Source organism: Naegleria fowleri, assembly GCF_008403515.1.
Source record: "Naegleria fowleri strain ATCC 30894 chromosome Unknown tig12, whole genome shotgun sequence".
Classification (NCBI taxonomy): Eukaryota; Heterolobosea; class Eutetramitea; order Acrasida; family Naegleriidae; genus Naegleria; species Naegleria fowleri.
The window spans coordinates 60,696-88,015 of NW_025407944.1; the positions used below are offsets into that span (position 1 = coordinate 60,696).

Sequence of the window (27,320 nt, forward strand, 5' to 3'; positions counted from 1 at the left end):
AGGTCATACAACGTGTGCCATCAACACGACCATTGGTTTATTTAAATGAATCTGCAATTCTCTTCAACACATCCACATAAATGGATCTATAATTCTCAATTCCCCACACAAAATCAATATGTCCATAATCTTCCAAATACATGACATTCTTTACACGTGAAGAAGGAATTTCACTTAAAAATCGTTGTACATCTCTCACATCAGCCAAAACGTCCAAACCACCATGATACACTGCAATATCCACATGCAAATTTCTCAATTCAATTTGAGGTGGAGACAATTGGTGATAGCGTGCATAATTTTCAATCATTCCATAATCAAACATTTGGAAATTTCCAGATCGAACCAATTGAGCCCAATGACCTGCATTTAATGTTGAAGTTCCTGCTGGTAATCGATCCATATAGAGAGGAAGTCTTGTTTCGTTGGCTTTTGCTTTCAATCCATGGCATCCATTCAGTAAACAATAGGTATTCATGCAAATTTCCTTTTCGAGAATGCTATTGGAACAGATGCGAGGTTCCCATTTCTGAATTTGCTTAGTCGATGGTAAAAATTCATTCACGCCTAAACCTTCCAATACTTCATCAACATGGAGACGAGCCAAAATTTTCACCATTTCACTTCCTGGATGATTCAAATACGACACAGGAGCCAACGCGATAAAAATGGAAATTTTATCCGTGAAATCGCGAGGACATGCGGCATATTTCAAATTTCTACTATTTGGGGCCATACTTGTGAAACATTCCAAAGCCATTTTGCATCCTTGTGAATGTCCAACATAGGCCAATTTTGGCTGACCACTCACTTTGAGAGCATAATTCACCATGGAAGGCAAATCGATCGCAGCCATGTCATCCCAAGTGAATTCCCAATTCCCAAAATTGTTTGGACTGTGTTGGAAAGTAGAGATTACGATTGGAATATTCATTTCCACGAACATTTCCAAGCCATACATCTAAAAGTTATTCAAAAAGTCATTCAGAGATTCATTAATAGATAGTTACAACATTCATTATGCATTACGCAACAGAAAGTGAAATTGTTTCAAATGAATCATTATTAGAATGTTATTTAATCATTGCACCACCATAAAACACCTCATCATAAACGCCATCCTCATCTTCTACTTACCATAACCAGCATCTGCCAAAATAAATCCCAACGATTGATACGGCAAGTTATTGACCCATGTGGCACTACAATCTAAAAATCCATGTTGTAAAAAGACAACTTTTCTAGGAGTAGATCCGCCATGACGATTGAAACGACCATGTGGAATTCTTTGACTATCCGAATGAAGATGACAGTGGAGTTATCACAGTTCAAATCACAGTAGTGGAATCATCACAGTTCAAAAAGATGACGTCCTACACCATCATCATCAGGACATGCTACTTACACGGATAAAATATATCCATCCGGAGTCGTGACATCATGTTGTTCCACAGGATAGCCCCAATATTGAATGAGTTGTGTCACGTTGGAACGAACATCTTGAGCGTTCACACACCATTGTGTGGACAAGCTGAAAAGAATGGCAACAGTGAGTGCCAGCAAACAAGCAGTTGCATGTTGTCGAATGATGAGTGTCATTTTCAGTTTGTTTTTTCGAGTTCAGAATTCATGCATGTGAGAATCTTTCCAGTTGATAGTTCTCTCATCAGGAGACAGGGTTTACAAAATTTCACTTGCTTCCAAAAAAAAAGTGCGCCCTGTTGAAATAATGTGCGCGGAAAGTGAATTTCATGTGAAAGATATATCTTCCAAAATTCTAACATGTTCTTATACTTTTCCATTATTGTGCATATATGAATCATAAAATTAATAATTCATTGTGCAATTGATTGTCATAGTACAAAACAATAACAAGCATCTTGTGTTCCATGATGTGAAAAAAGGCATTACATTTTAGAGAGTTGATGTTTCGCTAAATTAATCATGTGCACTTCATCAGGACCGTCTGCAATTTGCAATTGACGAGCTCCAATCCAAACTCGAGCAATGGAAAATGCAACTTCATTGAGTGGTGACTTGATGTCAGAAGATGATGTCAATAATCCTTCGGCTCCAAATACTTGAATGGCACGATCAGCGACATTTTTACATGCTCTAGGAACTGCAATTTTGATCATGGCAATTTCTGAGCGAGCATGCTTGGCACCGACTTGATCTAACATGTAAGCTGCTTTGAGAACAAGTAATCTTGCTTGTTCGATTTCAATTCTTGATTCGGCAATGTATTGTTGAATGATGGCATGTTGTGACAAGTTTTTGCCAAATGTCTTTCTTTGTTTGGCTCTTTGGACCATGAGCTCAAACACTCGTTCAGATAATCCAATTAATCTCATGCAATGGTGAACACGTCCTGGACCTAAACGAGCTTGAGCAATATTAAAACCTTGTCCTTCTTCAAATATTAAATTAGAAACTGGAACTTTAACATTGGTGAAAGAAATAGACCAGTGACCAGAGGGTGCATCGTCGAGACCAAATGTCGAAGCAGGTTTTTCTAATTTCACGCCAGGAGCATCCATAGGAATCAAAACCATGGATTGTCTTTGATGTGGATTTGGATGATTAGGATTGGTTGCTCCCATAAAGATTGTAAATTTACATCGTGGATCACCGGCGCCAGTGATAAACCATTTCACACCATTAATAATATAGTGTTTGCCATCTTCAGACTTTTTAATGGTTGAGCTAACATTTGTGGCATCACTTGAGGAGACTCCATATTCTGTCATTGAAAAACAGGATCGAATGTCACCATTGAGGAGAGGTTTCAAATACTGTTCTTTTTGTTCTGGAGTTCCAAATTTCATTAAAACTTCCATATTCCCAGTATCAGGAGCATTACAATTAAAAACTGCATCATAGTTTGTGATAAAAAACAATTGTCATTTGAAGTGTTTCAAAATAAATCCATTACTCATCGAACAAGAAATAAATTCACATACCTTCTGATGCTATAAAACTTCTTCCCATAACCTCTGCAAGAATAGCATACTCCACAGTGGAGATGGGTTCCTTTTCATTATGCTGACACAAGAAAAAGTTCCATAATCCTTGTTCCTTGGCTTTTTGCTTCAACTCTTCAATAATTGGAGGAATTTGCCATCGATCCGATTGTTTGTGATGTTGTTCTTGAAATATTACTTCTGCAGGATATACATGCTCTTTCATGAATTTTTCGAGTTTTGTTTTAAGTCTGAGTGCCTTTGGAGAAAGACCAAATTGAATACCTCCTTCACAAATGGTGAGATTGTCACCTTCAGCATTGACAATAAGCTCCCAAGCAACGTCAGATAAGGTTCCAGCAAGCATTCCAATATGTAATGCGTAATCACTGCTTGCATTTCCTTGTTTGTATCGCTTGTAAACTCCTTGTGTGATGCCAACCAGTCTAAAGATGGAGAATGTCAAATAAAAGTGCCACTTGTCAATCTTGGATCGTTGTGTGAATGAAGTGTACAAGTCAAGACACTCTTTTTCTGTCAAGACACCTGATTGTTGGAAATTAGTTCCTCTCAAGCCAGAAAATCCAGGAATTCTGGGAAAATGATAATACATGCATGAATATGACAAATCCGCAATTGGATGACCTAAAGTTGATAACTCCCAGTCTAATACAGCAATAATTCTATTCTCAGTAGGATGGTAAATAACATTATCAAATTTGTAATCCCCATGCACAATTGTTAATTTGTCACTTTCTGTCTCCTTAGGAATATTTTTTGGCAACCATTTCATGAGACGATTCATTGAGTCATTTTCATGAGTTTCAGAAGCAAGATATTGACGAGTCCATGTTGCAATTTGTCTTTCATAATAAGTATTTTTCGTGTTAGAAGAATCGTGTTGTTTCTGTGCAGTTTCTTCTCGAGAGGTGGATTCCTTTGTTGCCTTATTCCTTTGACTGGATGCAAACAAGGGTCTCAACAATTCAAATTGCATAAAATCTACTCGATGCAATCGTGACAATGTTCTAATAAAATCAGTCATCATTTCTCTTCGATCTTGAGGTGTAAGTTTTTCTGGTCCTGTCATTGTTAATTCATGATTCTTTAACAATTCTACTGAAGATTTGTGCATTTCTGCAAAAGTTCCATCTTTAAAGATTCTTCCCTGAATGAATTCCATCACATAGAATTCAGTACCAATAATTTTCTCATCTCGACAATAAAAATAAGGATAAGGAACTGGGAATTGAATGGAATGAAGAGACTGTGTGTTCATTTGGTGCATGATGATCAAAGATTTATAAAATTAAATCATGCATGATCAAAATATGAATAATGCACACCACGCAGTTCAGGTCATGGTTTTGTGTTTGACATTGAAACCATCATGAATCAATTTCAAATTAAATAATATATTCTAAATATGGTCACTCCATACCTTCATGATGGCATATTCCCGATAAATATCATGAGCCGATGGTAAGAGTTTTCCAGGAGGCTTCTTTCTCAACACCAATTCCTTGGTGAGTACCGACGATGAAGCTCCTCCCGATCGATCCTTGTGTAGTTGAGGAAGACTGATCGTACACACCACCTTGAAGGAAGGATTGGATTGTCCATCGGAAAACTGTTGAATACTTTTCAATGCGAGTTGAACACTTCCGTTGTTGTTTTTGTTGGAATGATAATTGTTGTTGATCGACAACAACTCTGTCGCATGTTCCTGTAAATATTTAGCAAAGGCTTCAACATTGAACAAGTGTTGAGGACGGATATGAATGAGAGGTGCTGCTGATTGTGAGAAGGACATTTTTTTTGTAAAAAAGATCTTTCGATCGCGTACATTAGGAAAATTAAATTCATGGGTTGTTGTCAATTCATTTAATTCAATTCTTGGTTGTCAATTCTTGAGTTACTGATCCAATTGATTTTGGATCTGTGGTCGGTAAACCATATTGTGCATTCATCATGTTTGATGGTGTATTTTCTGGAATGATCTAATGTTATTATGGAGATGTGAAATGAGCTCAAGGAATTCGAATGTTGTAGCGTTCTAGTAACGGAATGAGATCGTTTTTGAATTTCTTTTCGAGATAGACGCTCATTTGAAGATTTTGTTTGCTGACATGTTTTCGTCTCTGAACAAGACCTTCCTTCAGTAGATATGCAAGTTGTGACAACCGTTGTTTGTAAATGGCAACAAGATACTTGTTTTCTTCGTAGAGAGTTTCTAATGCACTTGGTGACAAGTATTTTTCAACTTCAACATAAATGCCACCGTGAATTCTTGGATCGATAAGTCCAGTAAGTTCAGAATCTAGTGAGGCAGTTAATAAATTACTCTCATTCAGTTTGTGACTAATGACAAGTTCTTGAAGGAAGTGAATCTTTTGTTCAATATAATAGATGGCCACTTCCAAAGTGTTCAATTTGATGACCTTCTTTTCGAGAACTTCTTGAATGGTATACATGTTTGGGAATGGATGTTTGATTGTGAAAAAGGAGATAATTCCATCGGCATCTTCCAAGTTGATGGTACACGTTTTTGCTTCTGAAGGTTGTTGGAGAGTGGTGCTTGTTAAACTTGATTCAGTGGTCGCATGATGATTATCCTCCTTCTTTTCTTCTCTTTTGACTTTAATACGCTTGAAAACATTGACATTGTGACTCTTGTGATATTGTTGAATTTTTGGAGAGACTTTTGAATCGAGCAATTGGAAGCAACTCTTCTCAAAGTGTTTCTCTGATGAGTATGATTCCATTTCGTTCATACATGAAGGTTCAAGAGGGGCCAAAAATATGACTTGTTGCTCACTCGTTCTGAATTTGGTTTCATCGAAAGAGGTAGGTATCTCTCTCTTAATGACAGCTCCCTTAAATTTCATTTTGATAAAATTCACAAAATCGGCCAATTTTTGATGATGAGCATTGAAAATATAGTTGGTATTTGAAAGCGCCTTTCCATAAAAGCCAACAAAATAATACTTGTTGTACTCTCGAATAGAGGAAACAATTTTCTTGTAGAGCTTTCCCTCCTCTAAATGAATAGTCGATAGCTCAAGATAATTCATATTTTTCTTGTAGTGTTCTCTTAACTCTTCATGAAGCTTGATAGCTCTTTCCCAATCTTTACCTTTCTCGAAGAGATCAATAATCTCCATATAGAGTTTGATCTTTCTCTTACTTTCGACTTCTTCTGGATAAAAATCAGAAAAGTATGGTAACTCATTCTGGCTATTGATATCGAGCTTGGAGGCATGCACATAAATAGCCAACCCAGCTTCAATGTATCGCTTTCTACTCTTTTGCATACTTGCCAACAAATGAAGATATTTGAAATAGAGCTGCATGTTGTTGTTCTTTTTAAATGACTTGAGAGCATTCTTGAAAGATTTCTCTTGGGATTGGAAGTTCATGGTATTTGGGTCGTTTGTACTTGCTGCTTCAATCTCACGAATTTGGCTGAGCAAGTGATGTAGAGAATTGAGAAGTTGTTCGACATGTACAGGGAATTGATCATTTGCCTGCTCATCTATGCTCGATGACAATTCTTGTGACAATCGCTTGTATTTGTGCAACTTGGATTCAATACAATTAATGAACTTGTGTCTTACACCTTCAAGACCTGTCACTTCGCTGAAAAATCTCTCTGAGCCAGCCTCACAGAGCGAAACTGAATGTCTACTTTCGTATTCAATCTTAAGTAGGTCAAAGAATAAATTTTTGGCGACCTCAATGACCTCCGAAATATTAATTTTGAATAATCTGATCGATTTGTCAATGAGTTCTAACAAGCAACTTTCTTGTAACTGCAAAGGACAAAAAGACCAAATATCCTCATAAAAGACGGTTAAAATTTTGGCTCTTTGATCATTTTGGCTTAAAAATTGATTTCTATCAAATGTTCTCATCTTTTCTGGCTCAAATGAGAAGACTGTATCGAATAAATATTTGATGAGTAATTGAGACACTTTCGTAATTCTGTTGACATTGACATCTACGATAGGTTTGTTGAGGATAATTGCTTCTCTTGAGAAATTTCCAGAGAAAGTACTAACTGATGTAATTGATGGTCCTTCAAGTAAAACCATATATTTTTTCACCTTCATTGCGTTCATTAGAATAATAGTTGAAATCGTTCCGTATTGATAAATATTCATCTGAGTCCAATTTTTTGGAAGCGGATTCTTCTTTGAGAGCAACATTGAAATGAGATCCAAGATGAGTTCAATAGTATCGAGTTCAGCACATGAGGAATATTCAGATAACATTGACAGTAAACAATCCAACACATCTTTGTACGTTAACACATCCAAAAAGTTAACAATTGTAATGACAACGTCACAACTGACACGCTTAGATTGATTAATATCTGATTCGTATTTGCTCATGACATTGGAGGCAGTTTGTCTTGACGATTGGTTAACATTTTGAGAGTTGTTGATGCTGAGTGTACCTTCTTGTTCGATTCGTTCTCGAGCGGCAGCATATTCTGCTTCCAATTCCTCCGTTCTTTCGAGTGATGTCTCAAATGCCTCCTTTAACAATCCAACAAGACCTAATAACTCTTTCAAACAAGAAACACAATAGGTGCAGACATCATTTTCATCGATCGCAAGACCTTCTGCGTCTTCAATTGATAATACTAAACCTCTTCGTTCTTCTAGAGAGTCAGTAGAACATGATTTGGTCATGCCTGGAGTTAATTTAGGTTTGTTGGGAGAGAGTTGCTTTTTTAAATATTGGATGAGCTTGTTCATAATGGAGATAGATTTGTTTTCTAAAAAACATTCACCAAAGTTTTCCAAAATGTCCACAAATTTTGGTAAAAGGTATGAATTTACAGCACGCATCTCAAAAACATTGGATGAAACTACAATGTCAATATGAGCTAATTTTCTATGAACTTCTTCTTCAGGTAGAGAGATCATGAATGATTCAATTTGTCTGCTAATCGTCACTTCATCAAAAAGTGATAACAATGTGTCATAGTAGCTGGGATTGAGCGAGTCAAAAAAGGCAGATTTGATGTTTTTAAAGGTGGAATGTGTTGCATCTGATTTTTGAGCTAACAGATTGAGTTTAGAATAAATTATGGTGATCTCGTTCTGTACAAAAGTGAGTTCTTCTTGATACAAATCGGGTAACTTTGTCTTGAAAGAGGAAAGAGATTTCTCAATAATTTTCACAAAGAACACAAACGATACTAGAGCTCTAACAAGCTTTTCCTTGGTTCCAATAGTCATATCTTCAGCTTTAAACAAGTCAAAATACTTGCTCAAATAATGAAGAATAAATCTATGGCTGGTATGATATGGAAATGATTTGCTGTAATCGTCAATAACGGAGTTAAATCTTTCTGAATCTTCTGATAACGTTGACACTATAGTACAAATCTTCTCAAATCTGATTAACACAGTTAGAAACATGTCTCTCCTAACTCTAAAAACACAACAAAAACTTACACTTTTTGCAAGAGCTGACTTTCGACAAAATCTATGTTGTTTCTTGCCTTTCCATATTTGTTTGCAATACCAAATAGAGAGCTCACAATTTCCCTAAAACATATTGCTGTATCTACCGTTTTAAAGTCGATATCCTTGATGACGGACTGAATATTTGTTTCATCCATGGAATCCCACTTTAAGAAATCTCTTAAGTTAGGGTTGATAGCAATAGAGGTGGAAACCACGTTCAAGGAAATGGTCAGCCTGGACTTTTTCGCAAATTTAGTCCTTATTGATTCATTATTCATAAAATCTTGGAATGTGTAGCCCTTAGAAATTTTGTAACATGTGAGAGGTTCAATATAGGTTTCCACTCCCAAGGTGAGTGTTCGCGTTGCGTCATCAATTGGTAAATATGCAAAAAACTTATGTGTCACTTCATAGTTATTCTTCTTGCTATTAACAGTGTAAAAGTCAAAAATAATGATAGCGGACTGTAACTGATGCGAGTTTACATTCACAAGAATGATCTCATCCCATGTTGGATTTTTCATTCTTAAAATGGGAGATCTGTACACTCTTTGCTTTCGATTAATGTCACACTGGATGGTGTGACCCTCTTTGTCTTTTATGTACATCTTAGCTTCGACGTAGAGGGTATCAATGCTCTTATTAAGCAAAGAATGTAGAGAAATGTAAATATCGTTCCGAATGTCATCAGAAAGAATGGAGCTACTAAATCGAGTCATTGGTACAAGTGGTAGATGAGTTAATTGGGGGTACTGTTTAAAAGCTTTGTGATAATCACCTGTAACCATGCTTAGTGAAAGCTCAACACCCACAAGCGCATCTCGTTCCAAATCTTGCTTGTCGTTGAGAATGTCATCCAGTATCATTTCGAGGCTGTCATTACTTTTAAAATTAAAGAAATTCAACTCGCATCTCAGGTAGCCATCATTGGCGAGTTCTGTGACCACTGAACGTGATAATTTTGGAGAGAGAGCAATTGCCAAAGGAACTCGGCAATCTAAGGTATGCTTGTGGTTAATCGGTGGGTCCACCTTAATTTTTTCGAGTCTGTATGCTCTAACAAGAACCACCAGCTGTTCTCCTTCCAAATACAACTTCGAGACATCTTTGAATACTGCATAAATATCTTGACGTCTCATTTCGGTAGGATCATCCTCCTCTTGCTGAATAATGTCATCTTGTGACTCATCCAAATTATTTTCAGGTGAGGTCACGCTCACCCTATATTCATTCTTTCTTGAAGTGACAATGACTAGATCTTCAGACATAATGGACTTTGATCCAATGTCATACAGACAAAACCTCCATTCAACCCTGTCAAAGTAAGAACACCCAGAAATTTCCATCAAGAGTTGAAAGTTACCTTCAGGCAATCTGTCGAAAGAACTTTGTAATTTCAACGATCCAGTAATTTGACTCTTTTCCTTATCTATAACCTCCCAATACATTTGATACAAATCAAATAATAAAGTATTCATGGGCGTCAGGAGTTCTCCATTTTTCTTGATTGTGATGTCTTCATTAAATAAGGATGCTCCTTCCTCTAATAAGTAAGCTTGGTTTTTTAGAATTTCTTTCATTCTTGGCTTGTAGTTTTCACTATCATTACGGTGCTGATAAGAATAATAATCAATCATTGAATTAATCATTTTGCACTCAATTTCAAAAACTCTCATCAGTCTTTCTCGATTATCCTCATGTGTTGTTAAAGATTTAAAGTGTTTCATATTCCAATCAAAAACTGTCTCAATAATTGTTTTGCAAATTGGTATATTTAAAAATGGTGCAAACCAATCCAATTCCAAGAATGGAATTATTTCTCTCTGAAAATGTTGCGCAACGTTTGGAAATATTTCTACTGTTCCTCCGAGATAGCTAGATTGAGCATAGATTTGTTCTGGATATACATTACCAATCGCCGTAAGAGCTGTTGAAATGATTGCATTTGTGTTTTTGGAAGAAGTAAGAAAGGCAGTATTCGCAGAAATACTTTGACTTCTTTTTCTTTCGTGAGATTTTGCGGCAGATGGAGAGAGCATCTTTTCATGGTCTGTAAAGAAGGTATCTGAGAAAGATATTGCTCGCTGATTCACTGCAAATTCATCACGGCTGTTACTGAAAATGTTTGACAAATTCATGCCAGAAAGGTTCAAACTTGTCCTTTTTGATTTTTGTGACTCGTTTATAATGCTCTGCCTTTTTTCACTGTTTGGTGTCATATTCTTTTTTCCTTCTGGCTTATTTATCATGTGCTCAATTTTTTGTTTCGTGGCATGAAAGCTATTGAGAACGCCTCTACGAAAAGATTTTGTCCTATTCGCACTGATTGGGGTTTGAGAGCTGGAAGTTCCTTGATTAGTATTGGTTTTTTTTATCTCCAATGATGGAGATGAGCCTAGAATGCTGTTATCAGAGATGCTAAACGTGTTGTTTTTTAGAGAAGATTGAGGATTGATGACACCAGTGTTGGATGTGGTTACTGATCCAATGATACTCGAAAGAGCGGGTGATGCAGAAACTGGTGCGGTAGTGATAAAATCGTTTTGCTCGTTTGGAGAGTTATTACTGATTTCTCCACTATGATCCACGGGTGGTAGAGATGAATTAGACGACGAGGAGATTGTAATTGGTGGATTTTCAAGAACATTTGAATTCAAGGTTGGCTGTGACATGCAAGATCCTCCTTGGTCGTCATTATTTGGAAAAGTTCCGCAAGATCCTCCTTGGTCGTCATTATTTGGAAAAGTTCCAAATTTCATATCTGAAGCATTAGATTTTCTTGGAGAGAGTAAAACTAGAGGAAGATTTCCTGGGACATTAGAATTATTGGCAGAAATGACAGCCATTTGTTGTTGAGAGCCATTATTATTGGATGAACCTTCATGTGAGCTGTTGCGATTTTGATTTTGCTCGCTCACTCCAGTGGCAAGTTGATAATTCAAAGAGAATGGATTATTAGGGCTACCATCAAATCGTATAATGTGTGTTGCTGGAAAAAAGCCTTTCGATGATACAATGACTTTTTCCATACTTTCGTTTTCAGAAAATTTCCTGGATGCTCTTGAATGGTGAGTGGTTGAGAGAGAGTTCGTTGTTGATTCCATTGACATTCCTATTGCGGTTGGAGATGCGGGAGGTGATCCCAACCCACCACCAACACCACCACTCGAATTGTTACTACTTGTTAGAGCTCCTCCTGTTAATGCATTTGTTGTTAGAATGGACAAGTGTTGATCTGAATCTCCCGAGGACTGCAAAAACTTTTTCATTCCCGATGCTTTAGATTTAAATCCTTGAGGAGAATTTGATGAAACTGTGGAAAGTATGGATGTTGTTGAGGGAAATCGTTCTCCCTTGTACCATCCCTCAAATTCTCCCCTAATAATGACCAAGTCTCCAACAGAGAGACGAATACAATAATCCGATAGAGGAGAGGGTGGATCAAATGATTGAATGGCTAAAATGGTTCCAAATTTTCATGAAATCAAAATTCAAGTTTAAAGGTGGTTGAGGTTGTTGTAGATTGTGTTGATCATCATCATCATCATAATAATAATAATGGTGCGTCATTTCCGAATCAATTTTTTTTAAAGAAATTGATTAAGTTACCGTTACAACCGAGTCATCCGCCATTTGAAAACATTTTTCAATCCAAAATCGAATCAATATCATGGTGAACCAATGTGCCATTCAATGAGTATAATACATGATGAAATCATTAGTTGTTGTTGTGTTTAGATAATGATGATGATGGTCAGATCCACCACAGAAGAGATGAAAAAGATGACGTTCATGAGACATCATGACACTGAAATACATACCGATTCCGAAAGTATGTTCATAGGTTGGCCAATAATTCTTGGACGATGAATTGTTGAAGAAGAGACTCCCTCCTCCACTGAAAATGTCTCCAAAACTAGAGATGTTTGGCATATTTTTTTCTGATGATGTCTGACAGGAAGTTCGATCCAATTAATTAATTAAACCACTTCTTACAAATTGGATCTATTCCCAACATTGCCTTATAATTAACTAAAGTGTTTGATCATCATTCACATATTACTTTACTGTTGCTCCCAATTGAGAGGATGGTTCGGATTCAGCTAAAATTTCCAAGAAAAGAGTGTCCAATGCCTCGATAATGGGTTGTTCATCATAAGTGAAGAATTCTCTTAGTTGATTGGCTACAATCTCAAGACGAGATAATTCATACTGCATCCACGAGTCAATACGCTTTCCAGAAAGCATATTAGACAAAGGAGTTGATGGGGCTTGTTGCCTCAAAGCTACGAGCTCTTCAATTTCTTTTTCAATCTCCAGTGTTCTCAATTTCCTCAATTTGCTAAATAGTTCATGAAAATTAACTCCTGCTAAATCGTCAAGTGGATGAACTACATTTGTTTGAGTTGAATTGATCAAATATATCCATTCAAGAATGTTCACATTCAGTATTAGATGAATGATCATGAGGGTTTTTTTGACATCCAAGTATCTGTTGGTATTTGGGACTTTTGGCTGAGTGAGTGTGAAATAATTCTTTTTTGCGGTTGAAAGCTTCGAATAGGCAAATAGGTGAGGTCTGTTGTGAATGACTTGGGCAGCAATAGACTTCCATTTGTCCAACAATGAGGTTTGAACGGCAAGAACATGCTTGGATGCTAGTACGTCTATTATGGATGGATTCGCTTTTCGTGTCATGGCTAAAGCCTTTCTGAGTTCCCAACCAACAATATCTATACTTCTCACAGTGTTTGAATCGCATCTAAATATGTGCTGTAATGCCTCTGGTATTCTTTCGTCTCTGTTGGATCTAAATTCTGGAAAATTGTTTTTCAATTTCAAATAGTCCAATGTCCGACCCACAAAAATTAGTCTAATATCAAAATCTGATGTTGCATCACAACTGTATCCATAACTTCTACTTCCTGTTTCAACACAGTGTAAAATCTTTACATCATGCTTTCTTTGATACGAATTGAGTTTGTATAAAATTGCGTTTGAGATATCTGGAGGAATATTGTATTGTTCCGATATACGGAAGGGTATGTCAATGAGAGGAATTTGGGTTTGAGCAGCTCGAGATTTTGTTTCCTCATCCATAGGAGAAGAAGGACTTGAAGAATAATTCTGTCGAAATTTCGAACTATCCACAGAAATATTCGATATCTGTTTTGCTTGATGAATTTCTTGATGATGAAAACTTCTATTCCGAGAACTTGAACATTCTTCAAGGATGGCCTTTTTCAAACTACTTTTTGATGATGAGACCAAAAATTCGGAACACACTGTTTTTTGCTTGGACCAGACACCAAAAGCCTTTGAAAGCATTTTTTTTCTCCTTTTTTAAACTTTTCTAATGCGTCCCATTTGATTTCAGAGAGGAATGAGTGAATATTCAAGAACACATTGATGATGATCTGCAAAACCAACAACACCATACGCAAGACATGGACGAATCGAATTGAAATTTGGATTCAATCGAAACACCCCAATAAGGTTTGGAGAATCATCATTACGAATAAGAATTCAAAAAAATGTTCTTTCCTCCTTCTTCATCGTTATCCTCGACAAGCCAATCATCAGAGAGCCCGAACTTTATGACGAGCATGGTTGAACGAGAGTGGTTTGATCTCTGTTCTCAGATTGGTATTCGGGAATTTTCAACCATTTCTAAATGGTGGAAGCACATTCGGGAGGAATATGATCAGCCTAACTCTCGCTTCTATCATACGACCACACATTTATTTCATTTACTTTCACAATGTAGAGATTTCTTTGAAAAGGATGCCCGATTTGGTGGTTCCAAACAATTGTCCATGACGGATTTCATCATCATTCGGCTTGCTATTTTCTTTCATGATATTATTTATGATGCCAAACGAAAAGATAATGAAGAGGCAAGCGCTCGTGTATTTATGAAATTCGTGAATGAAACGAGACCAGAAATGTTGAGAAATGAAGATGTGCAAAGAATTGTCATGTTTATTGAATGTACAGCTAACCATTTATCTCACAAAGACAAGAAGGATCAATTATTGTTTACATTTTTGGATTTTGATTTAGCTGTGTTGGCCATGAATACGCCAAAGCAGGAAATTCACTTTTTCAAAGATATTCTTGTGGAATGGAAAAATAAGGAAGAATTTTTAGACAGTAGTTTTATGAAACACTATGTTGAAAATGTGAGAAAGGAATATGGCCATTTGAGTGATCAGGAATTCGCAAAAGGAAGAAGTGCATTCCTTCGTAAAATGCTGGACAATCCTGACCAACTATTTTACACAACAGAAGCAAAAGAAAAATTAGAAAAACAAGCTCTCATGAACCTCAAAATGGAGCTCTCTCTGTATGAACAAGAACCGACAATCGACACCTCCACTAACTCTGAATAACAACAGTGCTGCTTGACCTTTGAAACTTATATATTTTCTCGCACAGAAAAAATGTCATCCTCCGTAAGTAAGTAAACGATTGACAATTCTCGAGAGAAACATTTAAAGATGTTTGGAATAACAAAGACAAATTTAAAATTCTAATTCTAGGAGGGTATGGTGTATTCGGGAAGCGATTAACTTCGGAATTGATGAAAATACCACATTTCTCCAACAAGACAAACGTTGGAACAAATTTTGATATTATTATTGGAGGAAGAAATTTGCAGAATGCTCAAGAGTTTGCTCATCGGCTGAATGCGGCCAAGCCAATCAATAATGGCCATTCATCACCATTTACAGCATCTGCTTCTGGAATTTCAGTGGATATTCACAATGAACAACATTTCAAAAAGACTCTACGGGAATTGCAACCAAATCTTGTCATTCATACTTGTGGACCATTTCAGGGACAAAATTATCATGTTGCTGAAGAGTGTATTGAGAATGGAGTTCATTATTTGGATTTGGCAGATTCCAGAGAATTTGTATCTCAATTTTCAAAACATTTGAATGAAAAAGCATTGAAACATAATGTTGTGGCCATCTCTGGAGTAAGCACAGTTCCTGGAATTTCCTCCTCAGTGATTGATTATTGCTCACGAGAACACAATGAATTTGGTTTTACAGAAATTCACAAAGTAGAATGCAGTGTAAGCCCTGGAAACAGAGCTCCAAGAGGAGAATCTACCATGAGAGCTGTGTTAAGCTATTGTGGGAAGCCAATTCCTATGGTTGAAAATAATACGAAAATTAATGTGATTGGATGGCAGGGCTTGAAGCAAATTCAATTGAAGGGCCTTTCATCAACACGATATGTCTCCTATTGTGACGTTCCTGATATTGATCTCTTTCCAGAATATTATCCTCATTTAAAAGAATACAAATTCAGAGCTGGATTAGAATTGGGAATTTTTCAATTTGGTTTGTTAGGAATGTCTTATTTGACTCGAATGGGAATTGTGAATGATTGGGCAAGCAAAGCACCTCTTCTCAAAAAGATCAGTGAATGGTTTTATAACATGGGAACTGATTCTGGAGGAATGCAAATGATAATGACAGGAAAGGATCGTCAACACAATGAGAAAATTGTTCAATTCGATTTAATAGCCCTGAAAGGAGATGGACCACAAATTCCTTCAACACCAGCAGTCATTCTCGCCCGAAAGATTGCACAAAATGAATTGAAAGTGGGTGCTCAACCATGTATTGGTCAGTTCACATTGGATGAGCTTATGGCTGCTTTAAAAGAGTTCAACATTTCTCATTCGTTTTCGGTTGGGAAATGATTTGGTCATGTAATATCCCAATATTTATTCATTGTAACATCAATAAAAGGCCATAGTCCATTTTATGAATATCTGATTTTCACCAAAGTTTGACAAACTTCTCAATAGTAAAGCTTAATTTTAATAGTATTCAAAGGCGATTTGAACGGTATTCTTTTAGAAGCCAAATTTCATCGGAAAAGTGTTGATCGACAAGGATAGTAACCCCCAATAATCAGCTCAAGGAATGTCGGTTTAAGGATTCTTGCATAGATCTTTTAACCAATTCTACAATCACTAACACTTTTCTGCGACAAGTAGAGAATCATTCAAACCTTATGTCCCATGAGGCCTTCAATCAGATGATGATAATCGAACGAATCAAAAGAGGAACAACAATCGATCGTGTTCAGAGTCTTGAATGAGATAATTGTAGCGTCAAACACAAATATCAATTCAAACAAATAAAGTACATGTGATACTAATCAGTTTATTGGTCGAGCAGTTGGTTGATGGTTTGAGTGAGTTGTCAATTTCTTTGGAGATTTTCGTGGTGATTTCTTGACAAAAGGTTTTCCTGCCAAGCCACGTCCAATCGAAAATGACAAACTAAAGTCTTCTTCTGGCAATGAATAATACTTCATGACAAACGATTTGATCACAGCTCTTGAAGTGGATGGATGTGTTTGAATATACTTGACACGATCTGAGAAGACCTTTCTCTTTTTGAATGCAGGAGAAGCAGGCTTCTTCAATTGTTTGTAACCCTTCTTTTGAATTCCTAATTTGCCCTTCTTATTGAGATAGAGTCTCAAATTTTGGCGAATCCATGTCGAATGATATTTAGCAATGAAAAGAGTGTCTTGTCCAATGTTGTAGGTGACCTTCACTCGAATCTTAGATTTGTGGAAACAAATGAGAGGCTTCAATAACACATCCTTGGTGATCGAAACACCGTCAAGAACTTCCTTTGGATCTGGCTTTTCGTTGGTCGTGCACACGTATGGCTTGTTGTTCTTCTTGAGTGGTAAAATAAAGTAGTCCTTAGATGAGTAATCAATTGGTTTTGGTAAGGCAGCATTGAGCTCATCCTTGTTCACAGCAGCTTCATTGATCGCTCTTCTCTTGTCAACTGCAGTTTGTTCGGCGTTGTATTGGTCTCGCAACAATTTTTTCAAATCACTAGGAAGATCAACCTTGCGCGATGACAACACTTTGCTTGCTTCCTTCAACTTGTTAGCAATAGATGTGAGGGCTTTTTGTGCTCTCTTAATTAAAATGGTGCAGGTAGCCACGTGCTTCTTGTATTGAACCAATTTGAGTTTGTTCACTTCGATTTGTCCTTTGATCTTGGCCTTTTCCACCTCGCTCTTGGATGCATCAAGTTGCTTCTCCAACTTTTCATACTCCTCCTTGACTTGTTGTGACTTTAAGGCGAAGAGTTTAGCACGACGATTTTCATAAGTGAGTAAATTCAACAATTTGGAACGGTGATGAATTAAATGATTCAATACAAAGAGTTGTCTCTTGAATAAAAAGTAGAGAGCATTGAAATACTTCTTCTTTGCAATCAAGACGTCCAATTTGGCATAATTGACAAGGTAAGGTGGAACAAATTTCTTCTTTCCAAACTTTTCCTTTTGTGCCTTTCGAACTTGAACAGCGTTATTCTTTCTAATGAGAGCTCTCTTGTATCGTTTCAGCAATTTAGCAATATGAAGAGCAATGGCCTTCTTCAAAATCAAGTAGGCCTTTGCTTTACGAGCTTTGAGCTTTTTGAGATTATTGAGCGCATTCTTCAATTTCTCATTATTCATCTTTTTCAATCTCAATAGACGTGAAATTTCTCTCTCAGTCTTGATCTTGTTATGTTGAGCCTCTGCTTGTTGTTCTGGATCTTTGGTCTCCTCCAACGTTCTTCTCGCCTTGATTTGAAGTTGTTGTAAAGGATATAATTTTCTATTGATCAATGATCTTCTCCTTCTCAAGAACTTGATCAAAGTACGTGTCTTGGATGTCTTTTTAACGAGTCCAATAAATCCTCTTCGTTTTAAACACAATGGATTACAATTAAATTCGTTAAGCTTGGCATGTTGTTGTGAGCGAGTCAAGTATCGTTTATGATCCAATTGTTGTTCGCTCTTTGTTGAGAGAGTAGAGACTCCACTCGAATCCAAAACTTCATCCAACGTAAATCCTTCATGAGCATTACTATTGGCTTCTTCAATTTCAGCTCCCATGAGTCCGGATGACTCTTGCAAATTTTCCATCAATTCATCATTCTCTTCGGCCATGCTGCTGGATCCTTCCAATTCAGCAATGGCTTCTTCCTCGACTTCCTCCCCAAGTGATGATGCTTCCATTGATGATGATGTTTCCGTCATGAGGTCTTGTTGTTCCATCAAGTGGCTCAACACGTTTGAAATATCCAATTCAGTGCTGCTTGATGCTCCATGTTCTTGAATCGATTCCTCTTCGTTCAGTATCGATCCAAAATTCATCATGACGTCGTGGTGATGGTTTCCATTTTCCAATTCTCCATTCATCATCATCCAATCCTCCTCATGCGAAAGACTCCTTGTCGAGAAGGATGAAGATGCGCTAGTGGTGGTGGTCGCTGGTGCTGCTGCTCTCTCCACCAACGCATCTTCTTGAGAATTTGTTGCTGCTTGAAAAACCGTCGTAGAAGAATCTACAACGCGGGAAACGAGAGCGGCGGGAGTGAGTCCTGGTTGACGTTGTTCGGTTTTCTCATCCATGCCACCTGCCAAGACGAAGAGTTGTGAGAGTTGCAACACAACGATGAAGAGGATGGCAAGAAAGAGAACCAGAGAGGAGGAGGATGATCGAAAAAACGTCAACATGTTGAAAGTATTTTGTCTCGTTAGGTTCATTTTCGTCATTTTTTTTTCGGATGGTTGTGGCACTGACATTTTTTTGGCATGACCTGACAGCTGACGTATTGTGCACTCGAGGAGGATTCGATTGTTGTGGTGCCTTATTCTTTCATCATGTTTGCTCCTAAATGAAAAAGCTCCATTAAAAATGTTCATTAATGTAATGTTTGATAAAGATGTGATGTCATGTTATAGTTTTTTTTTAGAACTACATCCTAATATGAAAGGTTTTAATTCTTGGTTGTCTTGTTTCCCTGTCCATTCTTTCAGAAAAGAGGGAAACAAAGAGTTCAAAAAAGAAAATGATTTTTCATTGTGTTTGGTTTATTGTTCCTTTTATTCAAGTTTTTTTGAATTAAAGATATTCGATTTTAAATTCACTTCGAGAAAATGCAAGAACCATTTTTTTTTCAATGACCCAAACTTCAACCGCCACCAACAGCTCGAAAATAAAATTCAAAAAAAAAAGAAATTCATCATCATTCGTCTAGTCGTCCTATATTGTTGAACACACCGGTATCTTGGTGTTCAGGCCTGACTGAATTGTGTTTTTGTCTTGTTGTTGTTTGATATTAATATCCGAGTTGAAGAACTAGTTGAAAATTATCATTATACAGATCAAGCCTTTTGTTAATTAGTGGATTGTTTATTCGACCTTCCGTGTAGTTTAAAACAATCATCATCAAAAAGGCTTCGGAATCGGATCAGGAGTCCTTTCATCTCCAACCAGAACACCTTTCTGTTTGTATGGGTGATTTTAATGAATATTAGATATTAACATAAAAGATGGCTTCCAATGATGAAGATATTAAAATCATTCCGGGTACAGAATTTGTAGTGGACGGATTTAAGTACAAACATAAATATAGTACTTTCTTTCTCACTCACTTTCACTCGGACCACGTAAGTAGTTTCAAAATTCTTTCAATAGTTCAAATGGGAATATTGGATGGTCCTGTTTTTCGAAACTTTTCGAATTGAAATCAATGATGAAAAAAACGTAACTGTAAAAAATTTGAATTGTGTTTCAATTTTAAACATTTTGATTCGAATGCACAACAATGCAGTATGCTGGTCTGATTAAAACGTGGTCGCATGGAATTATATTTTGTACCATTCCAACATGTAATCTTGTCAAGAAACAATTCTCAATTGCTGACAAGTATCTTCGACCTTGTGAATTTAACAAAACCTATGAACACAAGGATGTCAAGTTTACTTTCCTGGATGCCAATCATTGCCCTGGTAGCAGTCTTATTCTTTTTCAAGTTCAGGAAACTGGAAAAGCTTATTTGCATACAGGTGACATGCGTTTTGATCGATCCAAAATGTTGAATTGTGAAGAATTGCGACCCTACATGAGAGATGAAATACTAGACATGGTTGAACAAAACAGTAATGGAGCTAGCTCTTCTTCTCGACCCCCAAAAAAGTTTCTTGACTCGATATTCATTGATACAACCTACTGTGATCCATATTATACGTTTCCAAAACAAGCTGAAGCCATTGACTTTATTTCTGATCTCGTTGCAATGAAATTGAACAACACATCCAAGTCTTATCTCATTTTAATCGGAACCTATTTAATAGGAAAGGAAAGAATAGCTGAAGGTATTAGTAAGAAAACAGGAAAGAAAATATTTGTGACTTTTGAAAAGTTCAAAACGTTAGAATGTCTAGCTCTACCTTACATGAACATTTTTACCATGGACATTTCACAAACCAATATCCACGTTGTAAATATGAAAGATATCTCATGGAAGAGGCTTTTTCAAATACGAGCTTCCAATAAGAATGTTGACGAGTAAGTACACTTTAAATTCACACATTTTGTGTCATGTTAAATTGTCACCAACTCTCACGAAAAGAATTGTTGCCATCAAGCCCAGTGCATGGTGTTTCAAAGAGATGGACATTCCAACATCCATGCCACTCGACGGATCCATTCCAGAGGTTCCAGTGAAGGCAACTCGAAACAACAACATCACACTCGTCGAAGTACCCTATAGTGAGCATTCCAGTTTTACAGAACTGCGAGATTGTGTTGAGACGTTCAACTTTACCAACTTGGTTCCTACGGTCTACACGGATCCACATCATAAGGCAAGAATTATTGAAATGTTATCTGATGATTTCAAATATACACCTATCACTGTGAAATTTACATTACCAGAAGTTGTATTAATGGAAAAAAACGTTTCTTCGTCATCCAAGTCCTCAACACCAAAGAGAGGTAAAAAGAAAGAAGTTCCAAAGAAGGACGAAAAACAGAAACCAATTTCACTCTTTTTCAAAGCCAAGATGAAAAAAGAAGTGAAACCTATCAGCGCCGACGTGCTGAATGCTGTAGTTTCGACACCATCATCCTCTACACCCCAAAAACAAGAGTATACTCTCGATCTCGATGATTTTGATTTTGATGATTTGGAAGAAATAATGGATGACGATCAAATCGCTGAGAGCATTGATGGTTCTGCTCAAAAACCTTCTCCATCTGTATCGGCTTCTCCAATGTCACTCTCTGCTACACCACTCTCAAACACAAGCAGGAGTATGCCGTCACTAGATATTGAACCGATTGTTGTTGATGATGATTTTAGAGATGGAAGCCAATTTGTCATGCTGTTTGAAAGTTCACCCATGACTGTGGATTTTTCACCAATTTGCATTGACAGCCAAGAGGATGACGTGACACTTAATCCAGTGCCCAAATCTTCAAACCCTTTCCTCAAAAACTCAAAAACCTCAACAACAATATCATCAGCTTCCTCCACCACTCCCCCTTTCAACAATAATCAAAAGTCAAAACTCAAACTCAAGAGGAAATCAACACCCTCTGGTTCCTCAAGTGAGACCAAAAAGTCTAAACCCTCTCCTCCTTCATCCTCTTCGACGTCACCTCAATCAAGCATTCTATCCTTCTTTGCACCTTCTTCGTCAAAACCAATAGCGATCAATGAGGTCGTGGATGCGTCAGGGAATATCATCTTGTCCATTGATGACGACGATGACGTTTTGTGAAAATGAGACCTCATGCGATCAATCTTAGTTATTGCGACACCTCAGGCAAATAAATTAACAATATAATTTATTGTTCGTAGATCATACATTCTGTGGCTTAATTCGAAGGAGTTTCCTCATCAGAAACATCTTCTGGCTCGCCTTCTGAAACTTCACCTTCGCTCAAAAAAGGAGCATTAAGGGTTGGCTGCGCCTCGTGTTGTGTCGTTGTATTGTCGTTGCCTGCCACTGGAATATCGGTTTTTGGTCCATCATCCATTTCCGAGTTGAACGAAAGATACTCTGACTTGGTTCGTGAGTGACGAACATTGCTTCCTCTTCGTCGCATATGAATCATCGCTGTTCGAGGAGTAGGTCTTGGAGAATTTGGCAACAATTTTAAACGTTCACTTGCCTTGAGGTGAGGAGGTGGTGATGCAATTTTAGAGATTGGAATGGCTACTGGATTTACAGCAGCAGAATTGCTTTCTGAGGACGAGTCAACAATATTTGGTGTCACAAACTGTTCATACTCAACTGCATTAAGATCTTGAGCTTGTCTCCCAAGTGGTCCTTCATTCCATGTTGAACCATTATCCACATCATCGTCCTTGCTGATGTTCGAGGAGGAACCACCTTGAGGCATCATACCAGAGGCTGAGTGTGGTGTTGTGGCTCCCTCTCCTTTCTTGCTGCCACTACTGTTCACAACTGTTCTAAGTGGGATTGGCTTAATGTCTATCGCTGATTCTCCATTAAGCGAAGAATTTCCACCACTTAATGAGCTTGAACTCGCGGTTGGAAAAAGAGAGGATGGGCTTTGTACATTCACCATATTAAGTAATGAAAGATCAATGTTTGGGAAATTAATTGGGAAAATTGGGCCAAACATGACATCTTTGGTTGAAGGAGGAAGTACCAACACTCTTCCCTTATTTTCCATTCCAATATAAGATCTTTGAATGAGTGATGACAGACTCTCTTCGACTCCAGTTGATATCGATTTTCGAATAATATCCACTGTTGGAAGAGTGACATGACCACTCGATGAAGGAATGAGCGTCACTTCGGCACGCACAGGTTTCGTCCAATTTCGGTTGAGTGCAATTCGATTGGAACCAGAGATGACCCAATGATCTGGATTGGCAGAAATGTCCAATAAAAGAATTGTGTCCTTTCCGCTGTCCAATGTCGAATTGCTACTGTAGGTTTTCAATTTGTCGACTTCGAGTTCCATAATGCAAGATCGACCCACAACGATTTGACAGCTTGATTTCTTTGATGAAATGAGTTCAATTTCTTCGTCATCATCGTCACCTTTATCCAACTTTGGAGAAAGAGATTCATTCTTATAATGAGGAAAACATCGAATATCAATCGAGTACTCTGGTTCAATTTCATCCTCAATGCACAAACATGGGACAGTGTAATGATAAAAAGCAGTGGCATCTTGGGTTGGAATGCTGAAAGTAATTTCCATAGAAGGAGGAGTGTACGACTTGGGGTTCGGCACTTCCACCTTAAATGTGAATGAAACTGCATCCTCACTGAATACTTCCATTGGTTTGATGGGAGAGAAAAGATGTTCATTATAATCTTTCAAAATCTTGAATGTATCTGTAGGAGTGATAGAATATTTAGAAATTTGGAGAGGTTTTGGTGTGATACATGTCGCTACAAGTTGTAGCATGTAAATGCCAGGAGAAAGTTTGGTGGTGTGGCATTTACATATGAATGGTTGGAAAAAGCTGATTTCAAAAGTTTTGGAAAGTGTAAAAGTCTCATTGGTGACCTGTTTTTCATATTTAGCTTGAAAGCTCATGTTAAATACTTCTGGAGCCTTTGATTGTATATTGCTATTGGTGCTCTCTGCCTTAATAGGAATTTTGTACGTGATGCGACGTCCATATCCTAGTTTAGGAATTAAAATGGAGCAGTCATTAATATTGATTTCTTGCTCTGGTTGATTGTCCACAATGATTAATCCCTTCTTTTCGGGACAGACTTTTAAATTTGGAGAAAGAGAATGAATAGCCATGTAACCTTTTTCTACAAGATCAGTTTTTGTGTCAACTGTTATAGAGAAGTAATGGTTGGAGTTGAGAAGAAAGAGTTGTTCTTTCAGTGTTTCGATTGTGAGAGCTGGTCTTGAATCAAGTACTAGCAAAAGGAAGGCTGATTTTAAGCTATCTTTCTTTGTTGTGATTGTGGTGGTTGTGAAGGAAGAGGTTTCGTCATCCATCAGCTGATCCATTTGATCGCCAACATCGGAAGAAGTATCTGTATTGCTGGATTTTGTTGATTTTGACATCGTTGACTCTGACTTTTTTCGTTTTGTCTTTTCTGAGGAAAGTGTAACAAATGGTCTATTATAGACAAGCTCTTCTTCCTTTTTCTTTGGAAGAAGTATGAGATCTAGCTTTTCTCCAATTCTTAATTTGATGTTTTCCAATCGGTAAGTTCCCAACTTGAGCATTAATTCTTCAATTTCAAAAGTGTTTTTACCTCTTTTGATGGGAACATTACCAATATCTCTTGAAATGAAAAGTCTGTGAGAGGTTTCCTCCACTAACACAAATGTCAGTGTAAGTTTTTGGGCAATAAATCCATCAATAAGAGACTCATTTACAACAGTAACTTTCAAATTTAGCATTTTTCCCAACTCTAGGTACGCTTCGTTTTGCCCATTCTGTGTTATACAGGTGTAGTATAAAGAAGCTGAAGAGTCGTCCAATCTCTTGATAATATTCTCTGATGACGAGTTTAGAGTCTCTATCATTTCATTCCAATAGAATTTCTTTTGTTCTGCCGTAGTGTAACTTGATGATATGAGGTCAATGCATGAGGAGACGTAGGATTGATGAGCTTGCATTTGTTTAGAACATTCAGCCATCTTAATCAATACATCAGTCGCAATTCCTAACCAGCCATCGCTCAAATACATGGAAAATTGACCTTGTAAATAATTTAAAGCTTCCATGTATCGCCCTTGTCTGAAATGGATGGCTGCAATGTCACCGTTCAGCTTTTGATAGAAACGATTCCGCAAACCGTTGTTATAGCAGTCTGCCACAAGTGTTGTGATCTCTAAAAATCTATCATCAAAATCTTTTTGAGAAAGCAACGAAGTTTTTAAAATTATGGCAGGCAAATAGTTGGATTTGTAGCGAAGAATAAATTTTTCTGATTCAACAGCTTTTGCTTCCTCATCAACAAGTCCAGATTGTGCAAGTGCTAATTTAGAGTATTCTAAGCTTGAAATGATAGGAAAACCAGCAAAAAGATCGTCAGTTGAGTCAATATGCTTGAGACTGAGGTCAAAGTGTTTTCCTTCTCCTGATATGAAAAGATTGTCCCACAACACATCTGCATTAAAAACTGTTCCCAATAACTGAAATTCGTATCTGCAATATAAATAAATGTCTCCACAGAGTCGATAGAGATTTCTCTTTGCTTCGTCTTTCATGTCATTAGAATTTAGATACTTGCTACATTCTTCGGAGATACAAAAGGCACTAGAATAAGCCCATGCATGCATGTACATGTAATAATACAATTGCTCATTTGTCCACTTTTTGGCCTCTCTATCTGTGTTTCCTAATAATTCTTGTTCGAGCCGTCTCAACATGGACGTGACATGAAGGGCTCCAAGACGAGCAACTTGATCAGGCGAATTCAGTTTTAAGTATAGATGCATTTGTCGTGAAAATACGTAATTCAAAAATTCGAACTCTGATATTCTTGATGATCTTATTTCTTCTCTAAAGTTTTCATAAAGGTCATCCAAAATATTCGTAATTTTCAAGTTTGATGCGTTCAAAAAGTTTGTATAATTAATTAAATTGCGCTCTGATGAAGCAAACCCAAGAATTTGATTGTAAATTCCTAGAGAGTTGACAAATAATCCAAATTGTTCAAGAAGGAAAGAAAGACCTTCTTTCTGAATAAAGTATTGAGAAAATTGCCAGCCAGGAAGATTCATGTTTTGTTCAGTCTTTTTGGTTTCATCTTCGTACTTGGCAGATCGTCTTGTGAACTCGTTTAGAATGCCCTCATGAATTCTCTGATACATTTCCTTTACAGCAGCGCTCGTTGATCCTGTTGAAACCATGCTATCGTCCTGTGTGCCCTTATTGTTACCTGACAAGGCATGTTGCAGTCCAAGTTTGATAACTCTACTTCCTACTGACGAGGTAATGACACTAGAACTTGTTGTCCCTGTTGATAAAGTAGGTTTGGCAAAGTCACTCTTCAGCTTGTCATAAACCTTTCCGAAGAGCGAAAATTTTTTAAACAAATCTCCTGATGATGTTGAGCTTGACACATAACAAATTAGATATTCGTATTCTCTTTCGATCATATAATCAACCCACTTTCTGAGCTTTGGTTTGATGTGATTTTTGTAAATGTCCAAGTCTTCCGTTTGAACAATAAATAGGTGAAAGTAGGGATTACGATACCAAGCAGACCAATGTCTACTATTGCAGTCCTTGATTCTAGAGTCGTTTGATGTATAGAAATCAACCCGATATTGATTAATGATTGGAATATACAGGTTCATGGTTGTGGGAACTGTAGGTTCAGAAGATAGAGCAACACCTCCTGTTGTTTGCTTTGGTTTAGTTAACAACTTTTGCAACTTTCCTTTCTGTATTTGTAACGTAGAAAGTGCTGTTGATTGAAACTGTTGATTATTAACACACAATCGTTTGATTTGACGATTCCATATCGCATATTTTCCGTTGACAATGGATGATGATTGTTGTTGTTGCTGTTGTAAATTTACATTGGTCAGGGAATTTGATGAGATGGATCTTTTCACCCTCGTAGTTTGAGAAGAGAGCGACGATGATGTTCCAGGTGATGATGAAGCCGATGATGATGATGGTTGTACATTCAAATTTGATCCACCTGTATTGGCACTCAAAGTACCTCCTCCTCCCGAAAGATTTATCGTGATGGATGGCGAGCCAACCAATCCACCACCTGATGAGGCATAATACATTGGATTGGGATCATCCATATAGTTATCTTCCGTCAGTTCCCACACCACAACGTACGGATTTAGGAAATAAAAAGGATTATGATTCTGGCTCATTTTTTTTTTAAATGGGTTTTGAAAATGACGAAAGTTCAACACGACTAGCTTCAGTATTCAAATATTTAGCTTGAGAAACAAGTTTGATTGCAAGAGGAGTCAAAAAACAAGACAAAAGATGTTTGTGGACATAAACTTGAGCTCAAGAAGTGGTGGTTTATCTGAATCCAGACTCCTCTCATC

At 37.2% G+C, this 27,320-nt stretch overlaps 10 protein-coding genes across 10 annotated transcripts; 3 read left to right on the plus strand and 7 right to left on the minus strand.

Annotated features, from left to right (window-relative positions):
- Nucleotides 1-37: 37 nt before the first annotated feature.
- FDP41_011711 (uncharacterized protein) lies at nt 38-832 on the minus strand (the record flags this gene model as incomplete). The annotated part of the gene is made up of 1 exon (XM_044702151.1): nt 38-832. One exon carries the CDS (start codon nt 830-832, stop codon nt 38-40), a length of 795 nt encoding a protein of 264 aa, XP_044566563.1.
- A 25-nt stretch (nt 833-857) lies between these two features.
- On the minus strand, nt 858-1,599 carry FDP41_011712 (uncharacterized protein; the record flags this gene model as incomplete). The annotated part of the gene is made up of 3 exons (XM_044702152.1): nt 858-961; nt 1,138-1,292; nt 1,406-1,599. 3 exons carry the CDS (start codon nt 1,597-1,599, stop codon nt 858-860), a joined length of 453 nt encoding a protein of 150 aa, XP_044566564.1.
- A 308-nt stretch (nt 1,600-1,907) lies between these two features.
- Nucleotides 1,908-4,776, minus strand: FDP41_011713 (uncharacterized protein; the record flags this gene model as incomplete). The annotated part of the gene is made up of 3 exons (XM_044702153.1): nt 1,908-2,872; nt 2,964-4,230; nt 4,405-4,776. 3 exons carry the CDS (start codon nt 4,774-4,776, stop codon nt 1,908-1,910), a joined length of 2,604 nt encoding a protein of 867 aa, XP_044566565.1.
- A 217-nt stretch (nt 4,777-4,993) lies between these two features.
- Nucleotides 4,994-12,376, minus strand: FDP41_011714 (uncharacterized protein; the record flags this gene model as incomplete). The annotated part of the gene is made up of 3 exons (XM_044702154.1): nt 4,994-8,372; nt 8,432-11,900; nt 12,265-12,376. 3 exons carry the CDS (start codon nt 12,374-12,376, stop codon nt 4,994-4,996), a joined length of 6,960 nt encoding a protein of 2,319 aa, XP_044566566.1.
- A 126-nt stretch (nt 12,377-12,502) lies between these two features.
- Nucleotides 12,503-13,771, minus strand: FDP41_011715 (uncharacterized protein; the record flags this gene model as incomplete). The annotated part of the gene is made up of 1 exon (XM_044702155.1): nt 12,503-13,771. One exon carries the CDS (start codon nt 13,769-13,771, stop codon nt 12,503-12,505), a length of 1,269 nt encoding a protein of 422 aa, XP_044566567.1.
- A 206-nt stretch (nt 13,772-13,977) lies between these two features.
- Nucleotides 13,978-14,835, plus strand: FDP41_011716 (uncharacterized protein; the record flags this gene model as incomplete). Its single annotated transcript, XM_044702156.1, has 1 exon — nt 13,978-14,835. One exon carries the CDS (start codon nt 13,978-13,980, stop codon nt 14,833-14,835), a length of 858 nt encoding a protein of 285 aa, XP_044566568.1.
- Nucleotides 14,836-14,886: 51 nt separating this feature from the next.
- FDP41_011717 (uncharacterized protein) lies at nt 14,887-16,163 on the plus strand (the record flags this gene model as incomplete). Its single annotated transcript, XM_044702157.1, has 2 exons — nt 14,887-14,902; nt 14,962-16,163. The coding sequence occupies 2 exons, from the start codon at nt 14,887-14,889 to the stop codon at nt 16,161-16,163; spliced, it is 1,218 nt and encodes a 405-aa protein (XP_044566569.1).
- A 464-nt stretch (nt 16,164-16,627) lies between these two features.
- FDP41_011718 (uncharacterized protein) lies at nt 16,628-19,075 on the minus strand (the record flags this gene model as incomplete). Its single annotated transcript, XM_044702158.1, has 1 exon — nt 16,628-19,075. The coding sequence occupies one exon, from the start codon at nt 19,073-19,075 to the stop codon at nt 16,628-16,630; it is 2,448 nt and encodes an 815-aa protein (XP_044566570.1).
- Nucleotides 19,076-19,825: 750 nt separating this feature from the next.
- FDP41_011719 (uncharacterized protein) lies at nt 19,826-22,060 on the plus strand (the record flags this gene model as incomplete). The annotated part of the gene is made up of 3 exons (XM_044702159.1): nt 19,826-19,942; nt 20,107-20,843; nt 20,908-22,060. The coding sequence occupies 3 exons, from the start codon at nt 19,826-19,828 to the stop codon at nt 22,058-22,060; spliced, it is 2,007 nt and encodes a 668-aa protein (XP_044566571.1).
- Nucleotides 22,061-22,157: 97 nt separating this feature from the next.
- Nucleotides 22,158-27,137, minus strand: FDP41_011720 (uncharacterized protein; the record flags this gene model as incomplete). The annotated part of the gene is made up of 1 exon (XM_044702161.1): nt 22,158-27,137. One exon carries the CDS (start codon nt 27,135-27,137, stop codon nt 22,158-22,160), a length of 4,980 nt encoding a protein of 1,659 aa, XP_044566572.1.
- Between the last annotated feature and the right edge of the window lie 183 nt (nt 27,138-27,320).